The 16,642-nt window shown below is 32.4% G+C and overlaps 1 protein-coding gene across 1 annotated transcript; it reads left to right on the top strand.

The window, feature by feature from the left end:
- The first annotated feature begins 237 nt into the window (after positions 1-237).
- Positions 238-900, top strand: LOC148309434 (uncharacterized). Its single transcript, XM_088260131.1, has one exon. The coding sequence runs from the start codon at positions 238-240 to the stop codon at positions 883-885; it is 648 nt and encodes a 215-aa protein (XP_088116257.1). The 3' UTR covers positions 886-900.
- The last annotated feature ends 15,742 nt before the right edge of the window (positions 901-16,642 follow it).

The raw sequence follows: 16,642 nt of genomic DNA on the forward strand, positions 1-16,642 counted from the left end.
AAAAAATGGCAATATGGAAGTATTATTTAAAGTGCATTTACAGAGCTTAAAGATGTTCAATAATGGGTAGAATGGTGAACGTTACACTAGTAAATATATATACTCAAACAAGGTGGAATCACATCTCCTAGCCTATTTAACCTTTACGTGGATGCATTACATGATAGGTTAAACCAAGTAAATGCGGGATGCTCCATAGGAGGAGGGAGAGTGAATGCCATCTCATACGCCGACGATATGGTCCTGATGGCACCATCGATAGCTGGCCTACGTAAACTTATTGCCATTTGTGAATGTTATGCCACAGAAAACGGCCTAGAGTATAACGCCAAAAAATGTGAGCTTGTGGTCTTTAAACCCAAAAATTACTCATTAAAGGTACCGCCCATAATTATAAATGGACAAGAAGTTAAGCGGGTAAGTAGCTTCAAGTATTTGGGACATATCCTACAGGAGAACTGTGCGGATGATGAGGACATCAAGCGCCAGTATCGTGCTCATTGCGTGCGGTCCAATATGCTGACACGCCGCTTTGCCCACTGCTCCGCGCAGGTAAAAAATAGACTGTTTCAAGTGTTGTGTACGCAGCAATACGGCAGCGAGCTATGGTGTAAGGTTACACAACGAAGCTTAAAGAGCATGAAAATATGCTACAATAACGGCTACAGAGCTTTAATGAAGTTACCCCGACACTGCAGCGCGAGTGGTATGTTTGCCACAGCACGCCTACCACATTGGGATGGCCTGTTAAGGCACCGAGTGGCAGGCTTCCGGGAGAGGCTGATGAAGAGCTCCAACCTCATCATAAAGCGGCTTGTGGAGCACAGATGGGGGCTGGACATGTGGCGGCACTGGAGCGCAGTGCTGCGTTTGCCAGCGAGCTAATTTTCGTCTACATCTCTCCAAATTTACTATTATTTTTATTATTATTATTTTTATTTTTTTTTCTTTCAATTTCTTATTATTTTCTTATTTTTAATTTCATTGTTTAAATAAAATGTTGTAAAACATATATGGCTGACTAAGTATTGCACCCACCACTTAGTCAAGCTGGAATAAAGAGTTAAAATATATATATATATATATATATATATATATATATATATATATATATATATATATATATATATATATATATGTCGTCCGCCTCTGTAGTGTAATGGTCAGCACGCTCGGCTACCGTTCTGGAGGTCCCGGGTTCGATTCCCAGGGGGGTCAAATAAATATTAGTGATTTTTTCACTGTAATATTTATTCAATATCACCCTGGACTGGTACCTGAAGCGGAGGGCTGATCACCTTTCCTTCGTGTGTAAACGATCAAGATAACACTGTGTTCATATGAAGCAGTGCCCTATGCACCATTGGGGTGCGGATAAGGGTTTTTATTATTATTATTTATTATATATATATATATATATATTTATATATATATATATATATATATATATATATATATATATATATATATATATATATATATATATATATATATATATATATATATATATATATATATATATATATATATATATATATATATATATATATATATATATATATATATGTTTGTATATATATTTACATTTACATGCCCCAATGTATATAATATATTTTCATCTCACAAGGAGTTAATTCGTCATTTTTGTGATTTATGATTTGTGATAGTCAGAATTGTGATATGCCGGACAAAAGTTGATGATATGGTAGATTGTATTTCCAGACAGGGAATGACTGATGGCATCCATAGTTCTTCAATGAAGACCATGGGTCATGAAGAAAGTATTAAGACGGCCTTAGAAAAGATGGACCAATGAAATTGCCCAAACAAGAGAAGTCTGGAAAAAATAAAAGAGGCCTTCATCCAACAGTGGATAGACGGCTGATGCAGGAGAATTATGATAAATTGAATATAATTTTATAGATGTAGAACTGGTGTTATACTATACCTTCATAAATGGTTGAAATATGTAGGAGCTAAGTGCTAAGTCACTACTTTAGACTTACCACTTGCAGATTCTGATTTCAATTAATGAGATTAAAAATTCATTCTGCATGAAGTCGTAAAGTAATGCACTTAACTGGAAATGAAAGCTCCTCAACTCCATCTGCGAGCACTAGTGCACTGGTCCTAATAACCTCATTTCAAATAGTATAGTTAAAAAATGTATATACACAACACATAATTCGTATTCATAAGTATCATTTAAATAAAACATTGTAACTTTATAAAATATTGTACAGGTGAGCACAGATGGTGTCAGGTTGTGGTCCCGTGGTAAGTGTTACGGACTCTTAAGTCAGAGTTTCTCGGTTAGAATACACTTTACCACAATTTGATACCTATTTCTAATAATGAGCCACTTAGGCTCACAGAAATAGTAGAAATTGAAATATTTGTGTAAATAATAAAAAACAACTATTTCTCTTTTTTTAAAAAAAAAAAAGATGCTAGTAAGTGAATTAAAAAATCTCAACAAGAGAAGTCTGGAAAAAAATGGAGGACGCCAACATCCAGCAGTGGAGAGATGGTTGAAAAAGAAGAAGAAGAAGACATCTCAACAAATATGAAGAAGAATTTGGAAGTCTGGATATTTACACCGCTTATGACCTGTCATAAGCTGGTTAAGTGATTACTTTACACACGTGCAACATTCAACATTTTTTAACTATGATTGACAACCACACTAATCTAACTTATAAAGGTACATACTCGTATATCATAAATCTCGTGACGCTTCATCTTTAAGTTCACGGGAGCCATCTATGATTGGTTTGAGCTTTAAGCTTTTATTTAGCAGAGATCCCTTTTTTAAGATAAATGCAATTTTAATGTTTTTCGAAAAGAATATTATATAATATCATTTAAACATGCATTTTTCTACACGTTTTGATAGTGGGTTTGTAATGCAAAAAAGCTGTCCCAAAATAAGTAAAATCAGTTGAATCAAAGACCTTTTTTAAATTTATATTATTTTTTCAGAGATAAAACGTGGGTGTTATTCACTCATAGGCATTCACGTGTAGGTGTAATTCAATCATATTTTAAATATGAAATATTTTTTCCCCAAACGAAATTGATTCGTAGAGAGAGGGTTAAAAACAGAAAGCATTCAGAACTACTATCCAAGTCGCTGCGTACGTAGCTAATAATATCTTTATATATTATAGTATCTCCATACCGTGGAGAGTGCTGGAATCTAATAGTAATATGAATCATGAAAGACCTATTTAGATATTCCACATAGCTCCGAGACTACTGATAATTTGCCTCTATTCCTGAAATTATTTTTCAGAATCTGAAATTAGCTAGTTAAATTAAATTGCGTCATATTGACTACCATATTCCTTTGCTTATTAAATTTGCAACAGTAGGGAAATTGATTGGAGAATATTTTTTTTTTCTTCTTTTAATGCAGCTTTAAGAAACATCTAAAACATTACTATGTATCTTGGCTTACCAAATTCCATAAATTGGCAGTGTTATATGTATATATATATATTTATGTATATACATATACATATATATATATATATATATATATATATATATATATATATATATATATATATATATATATATATATATATATATATATATATATATGTTACAATTGATCGCTTCAGTACATCCAACTTTGCCAAATTTATACTGCTGGATGGCATTAGATTTACCATATAGAAGGTACCTACTTGTCCTAATAATTTGATCCTTCGTCAGGCCCACTAACCAAGTTACCCAATTAAAAGTCACGTAGCTTGACTTGTCCGGTTGGGCTAAAGTAACCGAAACCCCCTTCAATGCGTCGTCATGAGAAATATTACAAGTAACAGTAACAGGGTAGCAGAACTTCTTAGCATGTAGACGAAGCTACCAACGAACGATTCAATTAAGATTCTGTCGAGAACTTATCTCGTCTTTTCATGTACTCCTGTTAACTTGTATTTTTAAATGAGGTTTCCATAAAGGAATCAACATACTCTGAACATATTTTGAATAAGGTTATTTCACAATAACCTTTGAAGTACGAAATTAATAATTTTTTTATCATTATATAAGCAAAATGATTTGATTATCTTAAAAGGGAACTCACACACTTCAAATTCAGAACTAAAACGACAACGCTAGAGGTTAGTCGCGCTTCTACATGCGATAAAAAAAAAATGTATTTATATATATATATATATATATATATATATATATATATATATATATATATATATATATATATATATATATATATATATATATATATATATATAATGAATAAATTTAAGTATTTTTCAATAAAATAAAAAAATATATAATTTTTTTTTAACTCTTTAACTTTCAATAACTATTCTTTTCAAAGCCATATATTTACTGACAAGAAAAACTTATTTTTACAATACTTAAACGGCAGTTTTTTTTTGCAAAATGATTTCGGTAAGAAATTCAAATACGTCAAATGTTGCCAATATTCATCTTTGATGAGATGTCAAAAAAAAATATTGAAAATTTTAATTTGTTTGGGAAAATCCTTTGTATTTACATGATCGTTGTGTCTGAACAACCGTGTTCAGGTTACGTCACCGTGTTAAATGTTGTTCTCCCTCCCTTACGTCTCCTGCGCACCTCGCCGGTTCTCCGCCTCGCGATGTGACGGCCGTAATGGGATTTGCAACAATTAGGGCGCAAATTTCGCGCATCTTCCAAACTCGCGGTTCACCACGCGAACATTACGTTCGTACGAGTACAAGGAGAACGGAGGATCATCCGCAGACTCTAATTTCGCTGTAAAACGAATTTTAATTAGACAAGACTTCGAAATAAAGCCCCTTTCAAAATTGTTAAAGTCATTTACAAAGGAATTTGCTGAAAATTATTCTATTATTGCTAAATTCATATTTTTTCTTTTTGACATCTCAACAAAGATGACAAAGAATATGGAAGTCTGGACATTTACGGGGCTTACGACCGTCAGGGCGCTTGTCCACTACCCGGAATTTTATCGTACGGCAGTCCGGTTTTGAAAAATGACAGCGACTACGACAGTTTAGCATAATCGAATTTACGCGCAACGTGTTCACGCACCGATCAAGAGCTCCGATCCGAAGAAAGATGGACAAAAGCACAAGCCAATCCAAGCCAATCATCGTTTTAAAACGGTAACTGACGTGTCCGACGATAAAATTACGTGTAGTGAACAAACGCCATGATAGGCTGGTTTAAGTGATCACTTTACACACGTGTAACATTCACAATTCTACTCACGATTGACAACCACACTACTCAAATTCTTGGAACTTATAAATACTATAAGTTGTTAAAATTAAAAATATAGTGCTTGAATTCAATAGAATTTCAGATCTATGTTAGAATGCTCCTGTCATTCTATTAGAATGCAAGAAAATAGACTGGCCCGAATTGCTTTTCAAGAGATGCCAATATTATATTTCACTCCTGTACATGAGGGTTGGAACTTTAATTCCGTTGTAACTGCTAGTATCCCAGCCATGGATTTAAAAAAAAATGTATATGTGTATTCGATTACGCATTTTTATCGACTGTTGCGCGGTATGATCGATAATCTGTATATCTTTATGTTTTCGATAGTTACCTAAGATAGCGTCGATATAAATTGTTTCAAATTCCTATATACAGGACTAACTTGCCAATGGTTATGCCTGTGGGAAGAGCTACCGCTATGTCGAACATTATCACATTGGATATAGATCTGTTCCAGGTGTCCGAATGAGTTTTCCGAAGCGGGATTCTTCTACACCTTTAAGTCTTCTTGCTTACTTTTAATATATCGTAGTTGTACAGGAGAAAGTGACTAACTATCAAAACGTAAAATGTTTAGGAGGTCCATTTAAGTCAGTTTTGCTTGGCAAGAAAATAAACATCAATCAAGTAGTCATTTTTACCAAGTCAGTATATTATACTTTCAAGTTTAAAATCCCTTGGGATGTTTTTCAGGGCAATATTAAGCTAGTAAGATATCAAACAGTCAATGATGACGTTTTTGTAAAAAATGCACTTGGTCACTTTCTCCTACATGACTACGATATCCGCCTTGAATATTATTTGTTATGTTTACATAATTTTTTTTGTTGAATAAAATTGAATTGAATATAATTGTTATTTGCAATCACTGTAGGATTTATATAAATCGGAAAATACCAAATGTTAAATCCGATATCTCATGATTGATATTACCCTAGTATCCATTCAATATAATTTAAAACTGCACTCAAAATAAATGTTAACTGCAGTAAACTCAGTCGAAAACTAAAAATTCAGTAATTTGCTGAAATAATTTCATGAAAAATCGAAGCGAACAAAAACTACGTACTGATTTCGGAGCTTGTTTTTGTTCGGCGCCAAACTTTAAATTTAATGCGCATCGATGCCGTAAAAAGCGGATTTTACGGAACTGTAAAGTTTGCGTAAAAAGTGTGGGTGCATTTGGATAGTTATTGGAAGTTATTGCACTTAGCGAGTTGTTCGCTTCAGCATTCAGCAGTGAGCTGAGGCCTTAAGTGCCTGCAGATGGTATAAACTTTGGTCCACTGAAACACCCCTATTCTGTTATCGTTATCAATCAATTTAAGATGAAAGAAAACAAAAAATTATGATATTAATATTACAGGAAGTGAATTCAAAATCAATTGTAAATTTGTATACATATATAAAACCTGAATTATACAGAAATGAACCGTATTTCAACAACTAGAATACTTAATGACTATTTTTAACATAAATCATACAAATTTTTAATTTTTTTTCATTGGTATTTAAAAATTATATTTTTGTTATCTTGTTGCATACGAATTTTCATTAAATATTCAAGACAACTAGGGTTATTTATTATATAAGTATACAAGGGCGCACAAAAGTTGTGAGCCAATCAGAGAGAACATCGGTTTTTGGGCTATGTTTTGTATTGTGGATAAAAAATTGTAGTTCTGTTTTTGATTGTGTTTATTTAATGTCTTAATAATTTTTTCCATTCGTGAAATCGAGAAATGATATCGGCCAAGTGACCGCCGCCAGAATTGATGACAATAAGAACCCGATTTATGTCATTTTCCATCGCTCTTTTCAGAGCTTCATGATGAGCGATGAGGCCTATGTTCATCTTTGTGGAATATATTTGAATAAGCAGAATTATTGCTTATGAGGTATTGAAAAACTAGATTTACCCCACAAAAAGCCATTATATCTGCTCAAAGGTACTGCACGTAGTGATGCTTACGCTGGAGGCGTCATTCTATATCGTTGGCCTTATTTTTTAGTCAATTTTTTTTGTAGCCAAATGACTACGGCGGGCAGCGAGCGCTGCAGAGCCGTGCTCAACGACTTTTTTCCACAATTAAGGTTGGAAAACATATAATTTCAACAGGATGAACGGTACACACTACACGATCCATAAAAAATATTCTCAGGGCTACATTTCCGGGTGGCCTAATCTCTTGTTTTGATGATTTTTCTTACACTGGCCGGTAAGATCGCCCGATTTAACCGTTCCAGACTTCTTTTTGTAGGGTTTCTTGAAATCACGTATCTGTGCTACGCTAATATGCTTTAGACTCTTGAAGCTTTCAAAGAGAATATCCGTCAAGGATGCGAGAAACTATCGCCGGAAGGTCTGGAAGTTGGGAAGAGTGATGGAAATTTTTATTTTTAAAACAAAAATTTAAGTTGTCAACAAACTACGGAATAGGATTGTTGTACAAACTTGTGTTGGAATTTCGTATGTTTATACATTATATGCACGTGTTTGTATGATATAGGTGATAATATTGCTCATAACTTACGATCAAATTGCATGCGCATCATAAACTTAACCTTTCCATGCCGCACGGAAAGTAAAAAATGCACATTCAATTTACGTTCAATTTTGCTTTTTAATGCTTTTGATTCGTTGCATTTTATTTTTTTTTGATGTGCGATTAGTTCTTCTACTTCTGACAATGTCAATTTTACTGATTGAAATAAAAATAAAGAGATAAAATTCTATCTTACTAACTAATCATCGCGCCGCTTCCCCCTGCAGGATAGAACGCCACTCCAATCTGTCATTTCACGTTACACGTAAGAGTGAGTGAACATCACGTTAGTATTTATAATATATAAACGATAAATCACAGGAATATTTATAATATCGTAGTCATACAGGAGAAAGTGACCAAGTGCATTTTTTTTTCAAAAACGTGATATTTGACTATTTGATATCTTACTAGCTTAATATCGCACTGAAAAATCCCAAAGCAATTTTAAACATGGGAGTATAATATATTGACTTGTTAAAAATGACTAACGCATTGATTTTTATTTTCTTGCCAAGCAAAAGTGACTTAAATGGCTCTACTGCACATTTTACGTTTTGTAAGTCGGTCACTTTCTTCTGTACGACTGCGATATATACATGTTACAGTAAAATGACTTAAATGTATATAATTTATACACCTGTGAGTAAAAATAACTTAAAAGTTTATAAATTGTACACCTGCGAGTGAAAATTACTTAAATGTTTATAATATATACACCTTAGAGGGAAAATTACTTGAATGTTTATACTATATAAAAATTAGAATGAAAAATCACTTAAATATTTAAAATAGAAACATGGTAGAGTGAAAACCACAGCCAAATGCTAATTACTACACTAAGTTTTACTTTTAAATTAAAATTTAGTAAATTCAAAACAAATCCAAATCCTTATGTATTTCCGGAATTCAATCCCTAAATGCTCCGCGCTTTTCACACGTTCGAAAACTGTTTTCGACCTAAATACATACATAAATACGAATTAGTTTGAAGTTCGTTATTAACGCGAGCAGCATTTGTGAGAAACTCGACTTTTTACACAGAATCCTGTAAATCATTTCTGGATTTGAACCAGCCAGAAATCCCTTTTTGCTAGATTTCTGCACCAGGGGTGTAGGGAGTGTGAAACCGCAATGGCGGGGGTGTAAAACAAGAATGTTTATGGCTTCAACTCGCGCCAGTAAATCACCGAGGGGATGTTATTAAAGTGACTTTCTTGTCCTCAGAAGTTGTCGTCAGTTTATAGTTTTATAGTATGTTTATTGAGACTATCCAGTGACTTCAATTCGTTTTACCCTTTGGCAAACTACCCCGGCTAACAACTTCGTTTAATAATTATTTCAATTTCATTTTCATGAGCGCTACGAGAATCAAGGAAAGTTATAGTAGTTTCGTTAAAATATTAATTCGAAATACACAAATGTTCGGTTTCTTTTCTAGGGATCTATCCCAATTTATATAATAAAACAACAACTATATATTTTAATGCAAATATTTTATTTGACATGGAAGACCGAGGAAAACTTGGCACAATCAGGTATGTCAGGTACTTGAAAGCGGCCGGGTCAGGAGTCGTAAAAATCGTCGGGTATGTATGAGGAGATGCATGAATGTAGAAAAGGCGAAGAATGTTTGCAAATATAGAGTGGTGTGGCGTTCGATTCTCTCTTCCTACCCCTGCGGGGAAGCGGCGTGATGGTTAGTTAGTTATTTTATTTGACCATTGACCGGGTTTCGTCGTTGATGGTCATGATGATGATGTTGACATTTTGATGATGTCAGTAACGATGAAACCCGGTCACTGGTCAAATCAATTATATAAATGTGTGAAAAATCTATTTAGTTGTTATTTCATTACATAAAATGCAGTTTCACCAAGAAATGTCATTACAAACTTATTTCCAATTTTTAAATATTAATATAATATCTCAACAGAGACAAAAAACTTTATAAGGAAGGGATATGGATATCCTCTTGATTACGTTGTACTTTGATCGTTTATTTTTACTGTTAACTATCGTCAACAGACTCCATATTCGCGTTTTCAATTAGAACTGACATCGAATGAGGACTTTGTGAAGTAATCGGCTTTCCGTATTTAACCAAAGGTGAAAATTTTAAGTATTTATATTTATTATTATATTTAAATAATTTTATTTTATTTTATTAAATTTATTTATTTATATTATTATAAATAAATAAATAAATAAAAAATTATTTCGCTCACTCCCATATATTATTTCGCTCACTCCTTTCAACAACGTCATTTATCAAAAAACTAGATTTTTTAGGGGATCGTTTTTAAAGTTTAAAAATGTAATAAAATGTATTAAAAATAAATATTGAACTTTTTATTGTGCAACAGATCTTTTTAGGTAAAACCTGGCTGTTTTTTCTCCATTAGAAAAATATTTTGTTTATTTAAAAAAAATACTTTTATAGAAAAGGTAGTGCTTTTCTTAAAAATGCAAAAAGAACACTTTCTATCCTGTAGCGGGTAAATATTTAGTTAAAAATATGCCGCATTTGCTGGGATATAGTACATTTTCTGGGCATTCCGAAAACATGCACAACTGAAAATTGTCGATTTTTGATTTATGACGTTCTTGAAGGAGTGAGTGATTCATCAAACGATACTGATGGGGAAAATTGAGGGGCAGCGTGGTCTTGGAAGAAGGCAAACATCTTAGCTGCGCTATATAAGAGATTGGACCGGGATGAGACATGTAAAGGAGGTGTTCCGGAAGACAGAGAAGTCTTCACCAGAGTGAATGCCAAGGTCGGGGGGACCTGATACGACACGGGAAGAAGAAGAAGTATTCGTATATTTAAAAAAAAAAAAAAAATGATTCGTTTAACGATTACTATTTTGTAGATATACCCCAATCGTTTCCAGTCTCTGTAACTCGGAGCTTAGCGACCGCGTGAAAGTTATAGGTTCACGACAGTCAGGATATATTGTCCTATTTACAATATGCACAGGAAACTCGTTGTATTAAGTTGTCAGTCTGGGAATGAATTGTAGTGATAATTCGCTACAATCCAACTGCACAATGTGTCTCTACAATCGGTTACAATGCTAAATTATGATGTCCTTATATCCCCTTCACAGTTCCACAATACATAACAAATAAATCTTTACAAAGCGTCAGGATATAACCATTAGCCGAATCGTTTGTATACATATCGTAATATAATAACATATGTGTACTTTAATAAAATATATAATAAAAAAGAATAATTTAAAATAAGGATATTTTATCTGGCGTCATTTTCGTAAATTACTACCTCAAGGGCGCTTATGTATATATATATATATATATATATATATATATATATATATATATATATATATATATATATATATATATATATATATATATATATATATATATATATATATATATATATATATATATATATATATATATATATATATATATATATATATATATGTAAGTTACCTGATGGTATAAAATGCATTTAAGAATTTTATTTATTATATATGTCATTAAGTATTTCTCTCACATTACATACGAAAGTGCTTCTCAGCAAAGTACATAAATCACAATTAACACACTTTAAGGTAATATAGATAAAACTACAAAACACAGAAAGACACATCAAACAAAATCTAACAAATACCTCTTTTGGTCAAAAGAACATTGATTATTTTGCAACAAAGTTAAACAACCTGCTTCCAATATCCATAAAATCATTTAATATGTCAACTAAATATGAAAGAGCTATTCATAAATGGATAATGGAAGCGGAAAGATATTAAATATATAGTATCATTCAGACATGTTGTATTTTCATTACATTTTTATATTACCGAGGGCAAATTTTATATATTATATATTGTAAAATATTCCCTTGGCACAGGAAACTCATTGAGCGCACATTATTGTAATTTGTAAGTATGCTACATCTATGGTTAAAGTACTTATAGTATTAGTGATTATATTCAATTTTAAAGATATCTAGAGGAAGACCAAAAAAATTCATGGATGCTGCAAAGAGAAAACATGGTTCGAAGACATGGCCTAGGTGACGTTGTCCATGACAGAAGGACCTATAACTTGAGGACGAGGAGAGCTGACCCCAGCAGTCTATAAAGACGATAAGTTGAGATGTAGCCAAGAAGGAGAAGAAGATATTCAATTAAGAAGTTAAACAAGTTTTGCGCAAAAAACCTTTTCATTCCTTGCGCCAAAGATATTTTATTTGCTGCCCGAAACAATTAAGAATTCCAGTAGTGATCATGTCTTTAAGAACAGTGTCCATCGATGGTTGCTTCTCGTTGGAAAGGACAAGGTAGAAAATGATTTAATTAAAGTCCAGGTGTAATTATTTCATTGTGAAACCTTTATACTGTAAATTGTTATTGTATCTTTTGTATGTAATGTATACAATCTAATAATAATAATAAAAAACAAATAATAATAATAAAAAAAATTGTATTAACATGTTAGTATTTCGGCTCAACATAGGCCATGCCTAAAAAGCCGTAATACATTTAGTATAAAAAAATATATGTATCTTTAAAATAAATAAAGTAATTAAAAAAAATCATGATAATAAATGTCAAAAATGTACAAGTTGGCGGTGGTTCAAGTACGTCCGATGCAACGCAGAGGCGCCGTAAATTATTCAGGGACGCTCGACATCCTGGGACAATGGTGCATTGTGTCCCCGCAGGTTTTAATATCACTCTGACCCCATGGGGGGGTGGCCGGGCACACAGGACCCCCGGAGGCCGAGTCCAGGCGCGGGGTCGCACATGCCGCGGGGGCGTGACGTATCGCGGGGTCGTGTACCACCTCCGACGATTGCAATATGACGTGCGACAAGAAATTCTATGAAATTTGTGATTCAGACGTAAACCAAAATTATATTATAATGCGAAATAATATTCTTCCCGTTCTTTTGTTTTCCAATTTTTATCTCCCCTAATTACTAGTGCTGTGTAGGTAGGCACCTACTAAATACCTTTTTATAGATAGATAATTTGGTTATGGTATCGACTTACCTAAATATTTCTTTACCGGTTGCAACAATAAATTGTGTTGTTTTAGATAAAAAAAAAACTAATTAATGAATCGTTTTATTGGTGTATTGTTTGCCTTACAGTGTGAAGTTGAGGTAGAAATAAAGTTGTCTTCCTACATTATTTAAACATTTAAAAATATATAAGAACTAAAAATGATATGTATTGTAACGGTTAATGTATATTTATATATATATATAAATATATATATATATATATATATATATATATATATATATATATATATATATATATATATATATATATATATATATATATATATATATATATATATATATATATATATATATATATATATATATATATATATTATTTATATATATATTTATATATTATATATATATTTATATATATATATATAAATATATATATATATATATATATATATATATATATATATATATATATATATATATATATATATATATATATATATATATATATATATATATATATATATATATATATATATATATATATATATATATATATATATATATATATATATATATATATATATATATATATATATATATAATAAAGATTATTGGTTTCCATAATGCTTCCCTCACGCCATGGCGTACGAAAGGTCTCCAGTCTCCACCCACTTACGTTTTCAATTTGATCAGCACTGGTCCATTTCCGGTTCAATGCTGCAATGATTTTGAGACGTGACCTGTAGCTAGGCGGGGGATAGGAAGTAGGAAGTAGGAAGTAGTAGATATAACTATTAAATCCACGCCAACTCCACAAACTGTGCAATCTGCCAAACCTTTAAGGGCCATTTCGTTTCCCTCTCGAGTGTTATTCCATTTTCACAAAAAAAGGAAAGGGTACGAATAAGTTTTTTTACCGAAACCGAATTCACGTTGCCTTTGTCAATAATTGTTTTCATCATTTAATCTTTTCATTTATTGATTCGTAAGTCAATGTCTATCCATTTTTAATTTACATTTCACTTGGTAAATACAACTTTTTCTTAAAATCTATTGTGACACGTGTTTCTTTGCATTCCGTATATTATCAAACGCCGCACGTGAAGTCTAAATTTTAGAATTGTATCCTTGGGATGTTGAAGGATGAAGATGGGGTAGGAGCTGTCTCTTTATTTATATTTTTACTATTTTTAATCAGTGGGAATGTGGAAAATAGGGGGGAGGTTTTAGTCATTGTCATATCGTTAATTATGGGTTTATTATTTTCCATATTTTTTTTTGTCTAATTTTAAATTAACGTTTTATTGGGTAAATACCACTGTTTTATTAAATACTGGAGATTTTTTATAAAGTGAAACATAAATTAAAGGATATCGTGAGGTGGGGACGACAACGAAGGCGATACTGGAATGAACATATAAACAGAATGTCAGAAGACAGACTTCCACGTATCGCCCTTTAAGGCAACCCTTAAGGACGCAGACCCCCAGGCAGACATGAAAAGATGGAAAGACAGCTGGGAGTCAACATTCCAAGAGCGACATGCGGAGGCACAAACAGATCCCAAGGATCTTCAAAAAGAAGAAGAAGATAAATTAAAAATGGAAAGATGTACCACACAGAGTGACTGTCGAATCAATTAATGAATGAAAAAAATTAGACTAAGCTTCGCATATGGCGTTTGAAAATGATGCGGAATGCATCGAAACACATGTTACAATAGATTTTAAGAAAAAGTGGTATTTAACAAGAGAAATTCATGTTATAAAATCACTCGTCAACGAGTGCAGGCTTAATAAAAAAGGCAAAAAATCATTAAATCTATTCAACATTTGTGGTAGAGAAGCGGTATTAAAAATCAATATTTTTAAATGACCATTAAAAGTTTTCATAAATACGTCAATGCGTCACACTGGGTAGCGACATACACGTAGCGACAAAGAGTCACGACTACACATTCTCAAAAAAGGTCACACGGCGCCAAGACATTTCAGCGTCGCAACTCCACTTGGAAAAGTTTGATGTGTAGTTTAAACATTATTATTTGTACAGCATTCACACATTCGAGTGAGCCTTCCTCCCTTTCCGAAAAGTTTTCCTTTTCAAGAGCACTCATCTCCACTTGAGAAAATCGACAAATCAAATCGGCAACGGCGAAGGGGTAGAAAAACGTGAAAATTGAAGGTGAGGATTGTACAAATATCGATGAATTATTCACAAAGGATTTCTGATTGGTTTCTGCATCCACTATTTGGTGTTTGCATCCCTAAGTAGTTAGAAAACAGATTTCGGTAAATAAATATGATAGGCTCCACGTTTTGTTTATTTTAATATATACATATAACTTGGTACCACCCAAATGTATAGAAATGAAGATTGAACTGGACAAAAAAGGATGAAAGTAGACTGAATGCAGTCGAAATGCAATCTCTCATACAAATCGCTCACTCCTTTCAACAACGTCAATATTAAAAAGCTTTATTTTTCTTGTGATCGTTTTTGAAGTTTAAGAATATAATGAAATGTATTAAAAAAATATCAAGCCACTTATTGAACTTTTTACTGTGCAACAGATCTTTTTAGATGAAACCTGAAGGTTTTTTTTGCCATTTGAAAAATATTTATGATTTAAAAAAAAAAATTAAACAATATATTTTCTTCAAAATGCAAAAATATTACTTTATGCCCTATAGCGGGTAAATATTAAGTTAAAAATATGCCGCTTTTGCTGGGATACATTACATTTCCTGGCCATTCGGAAAACATGCACAACTGAAAATTGACAATTTTTGATGTATGACGTTGTTGAAAGGAGTGAGCGAAATGTGCGGCAAAATGATGTATGATAAATGTTCGAATGTCGAAATTAGGGATGAATCTAAGGCTGAGATAAGTATTACCGATAATATTCAGAAAATTGTGTTGAGATTGTTTAGACTTGTGAAACCAATGAGTAAGGAAAAGATATTTAAAAAATATCTACTTTAAAAAGGAGCAGAGGAAAGTAGAACTTTAAAAAAAATAGGAGTCAGGAGTCAGAATAATCGGAAGGTATGTATGAGGTAATGCATGGATGTGGAAGAGGCAAATGATGTTTGCAAAGACATTGATGTAGGGTTAAATAAAAAAATTGGACACACGATTTTTTTATGGAGAGTATTACATAAATGCTAGTTTAGCTTGATAATACTAAGAAATTGTACACAGTAACATGGGAGTTCAATAAATATTACAACATTCGGAGTGTGTTCAAATACTTGTTCACAAATCTGGATTATCTCCAATGAGCAGTTATTTTTCACATTATTTTATTAAGTATACTGTATTATCAGTTTGATCAATTTAAATAAAAGTTTTAAAAAATTGAATAGTGTGGTTATCAATCATGGGTAGGATTAGTGAATGTTACACGTGTGTAAAGTAATCAATTAACCACGCCTATGACGGTCGAAAGTCCTGTTAATACTGGCATGAGCTTCCTGACTTCCATATTCTTCCTCATGTATATTGATATTAAAAAAATAATCAAATAAATATTAAGTAAAATAGTCAATTGTATTCAATAGCAATGGATCTTCCTCGAAAGATATCTAGAGGAAGACCAAAAAGTTCATGGATGCTGCAAAGAGAGAACATGTTCGAAGACATGGCCTAGGTGACGTTGTCCATGACATAAGGACCTACGACCTGAGGATGAGGAGAGCTGATCTCAAAACTCTACAAAGACGATAAGTTGGGATGTAGCCAAGAAGAAAAAGAAGCCAATTGTATTAAAATTATAAGCTGTGAACAAAGAAAAACGCGCTTTAAGTGTCAGAAA

This window comes from Brachycentrus maculatus, unplaced genomic scaffold (genome assembly GCF_059751285.1).
Source record: "Brachycentrus maculatus isolate JH-2025_06_01 unplaced genomic scaffold, ASM5975128v1 h1tg000124l, whole genome shotgun sequence".
Classification (NCBI taxonomy): domain Eukaryota; kingdom Metazoa; phylum Arthropoda; class Insecta; order Trichoptera; family Brachycentridae; genus Brachycentrus; species Brachycentrus maculatus.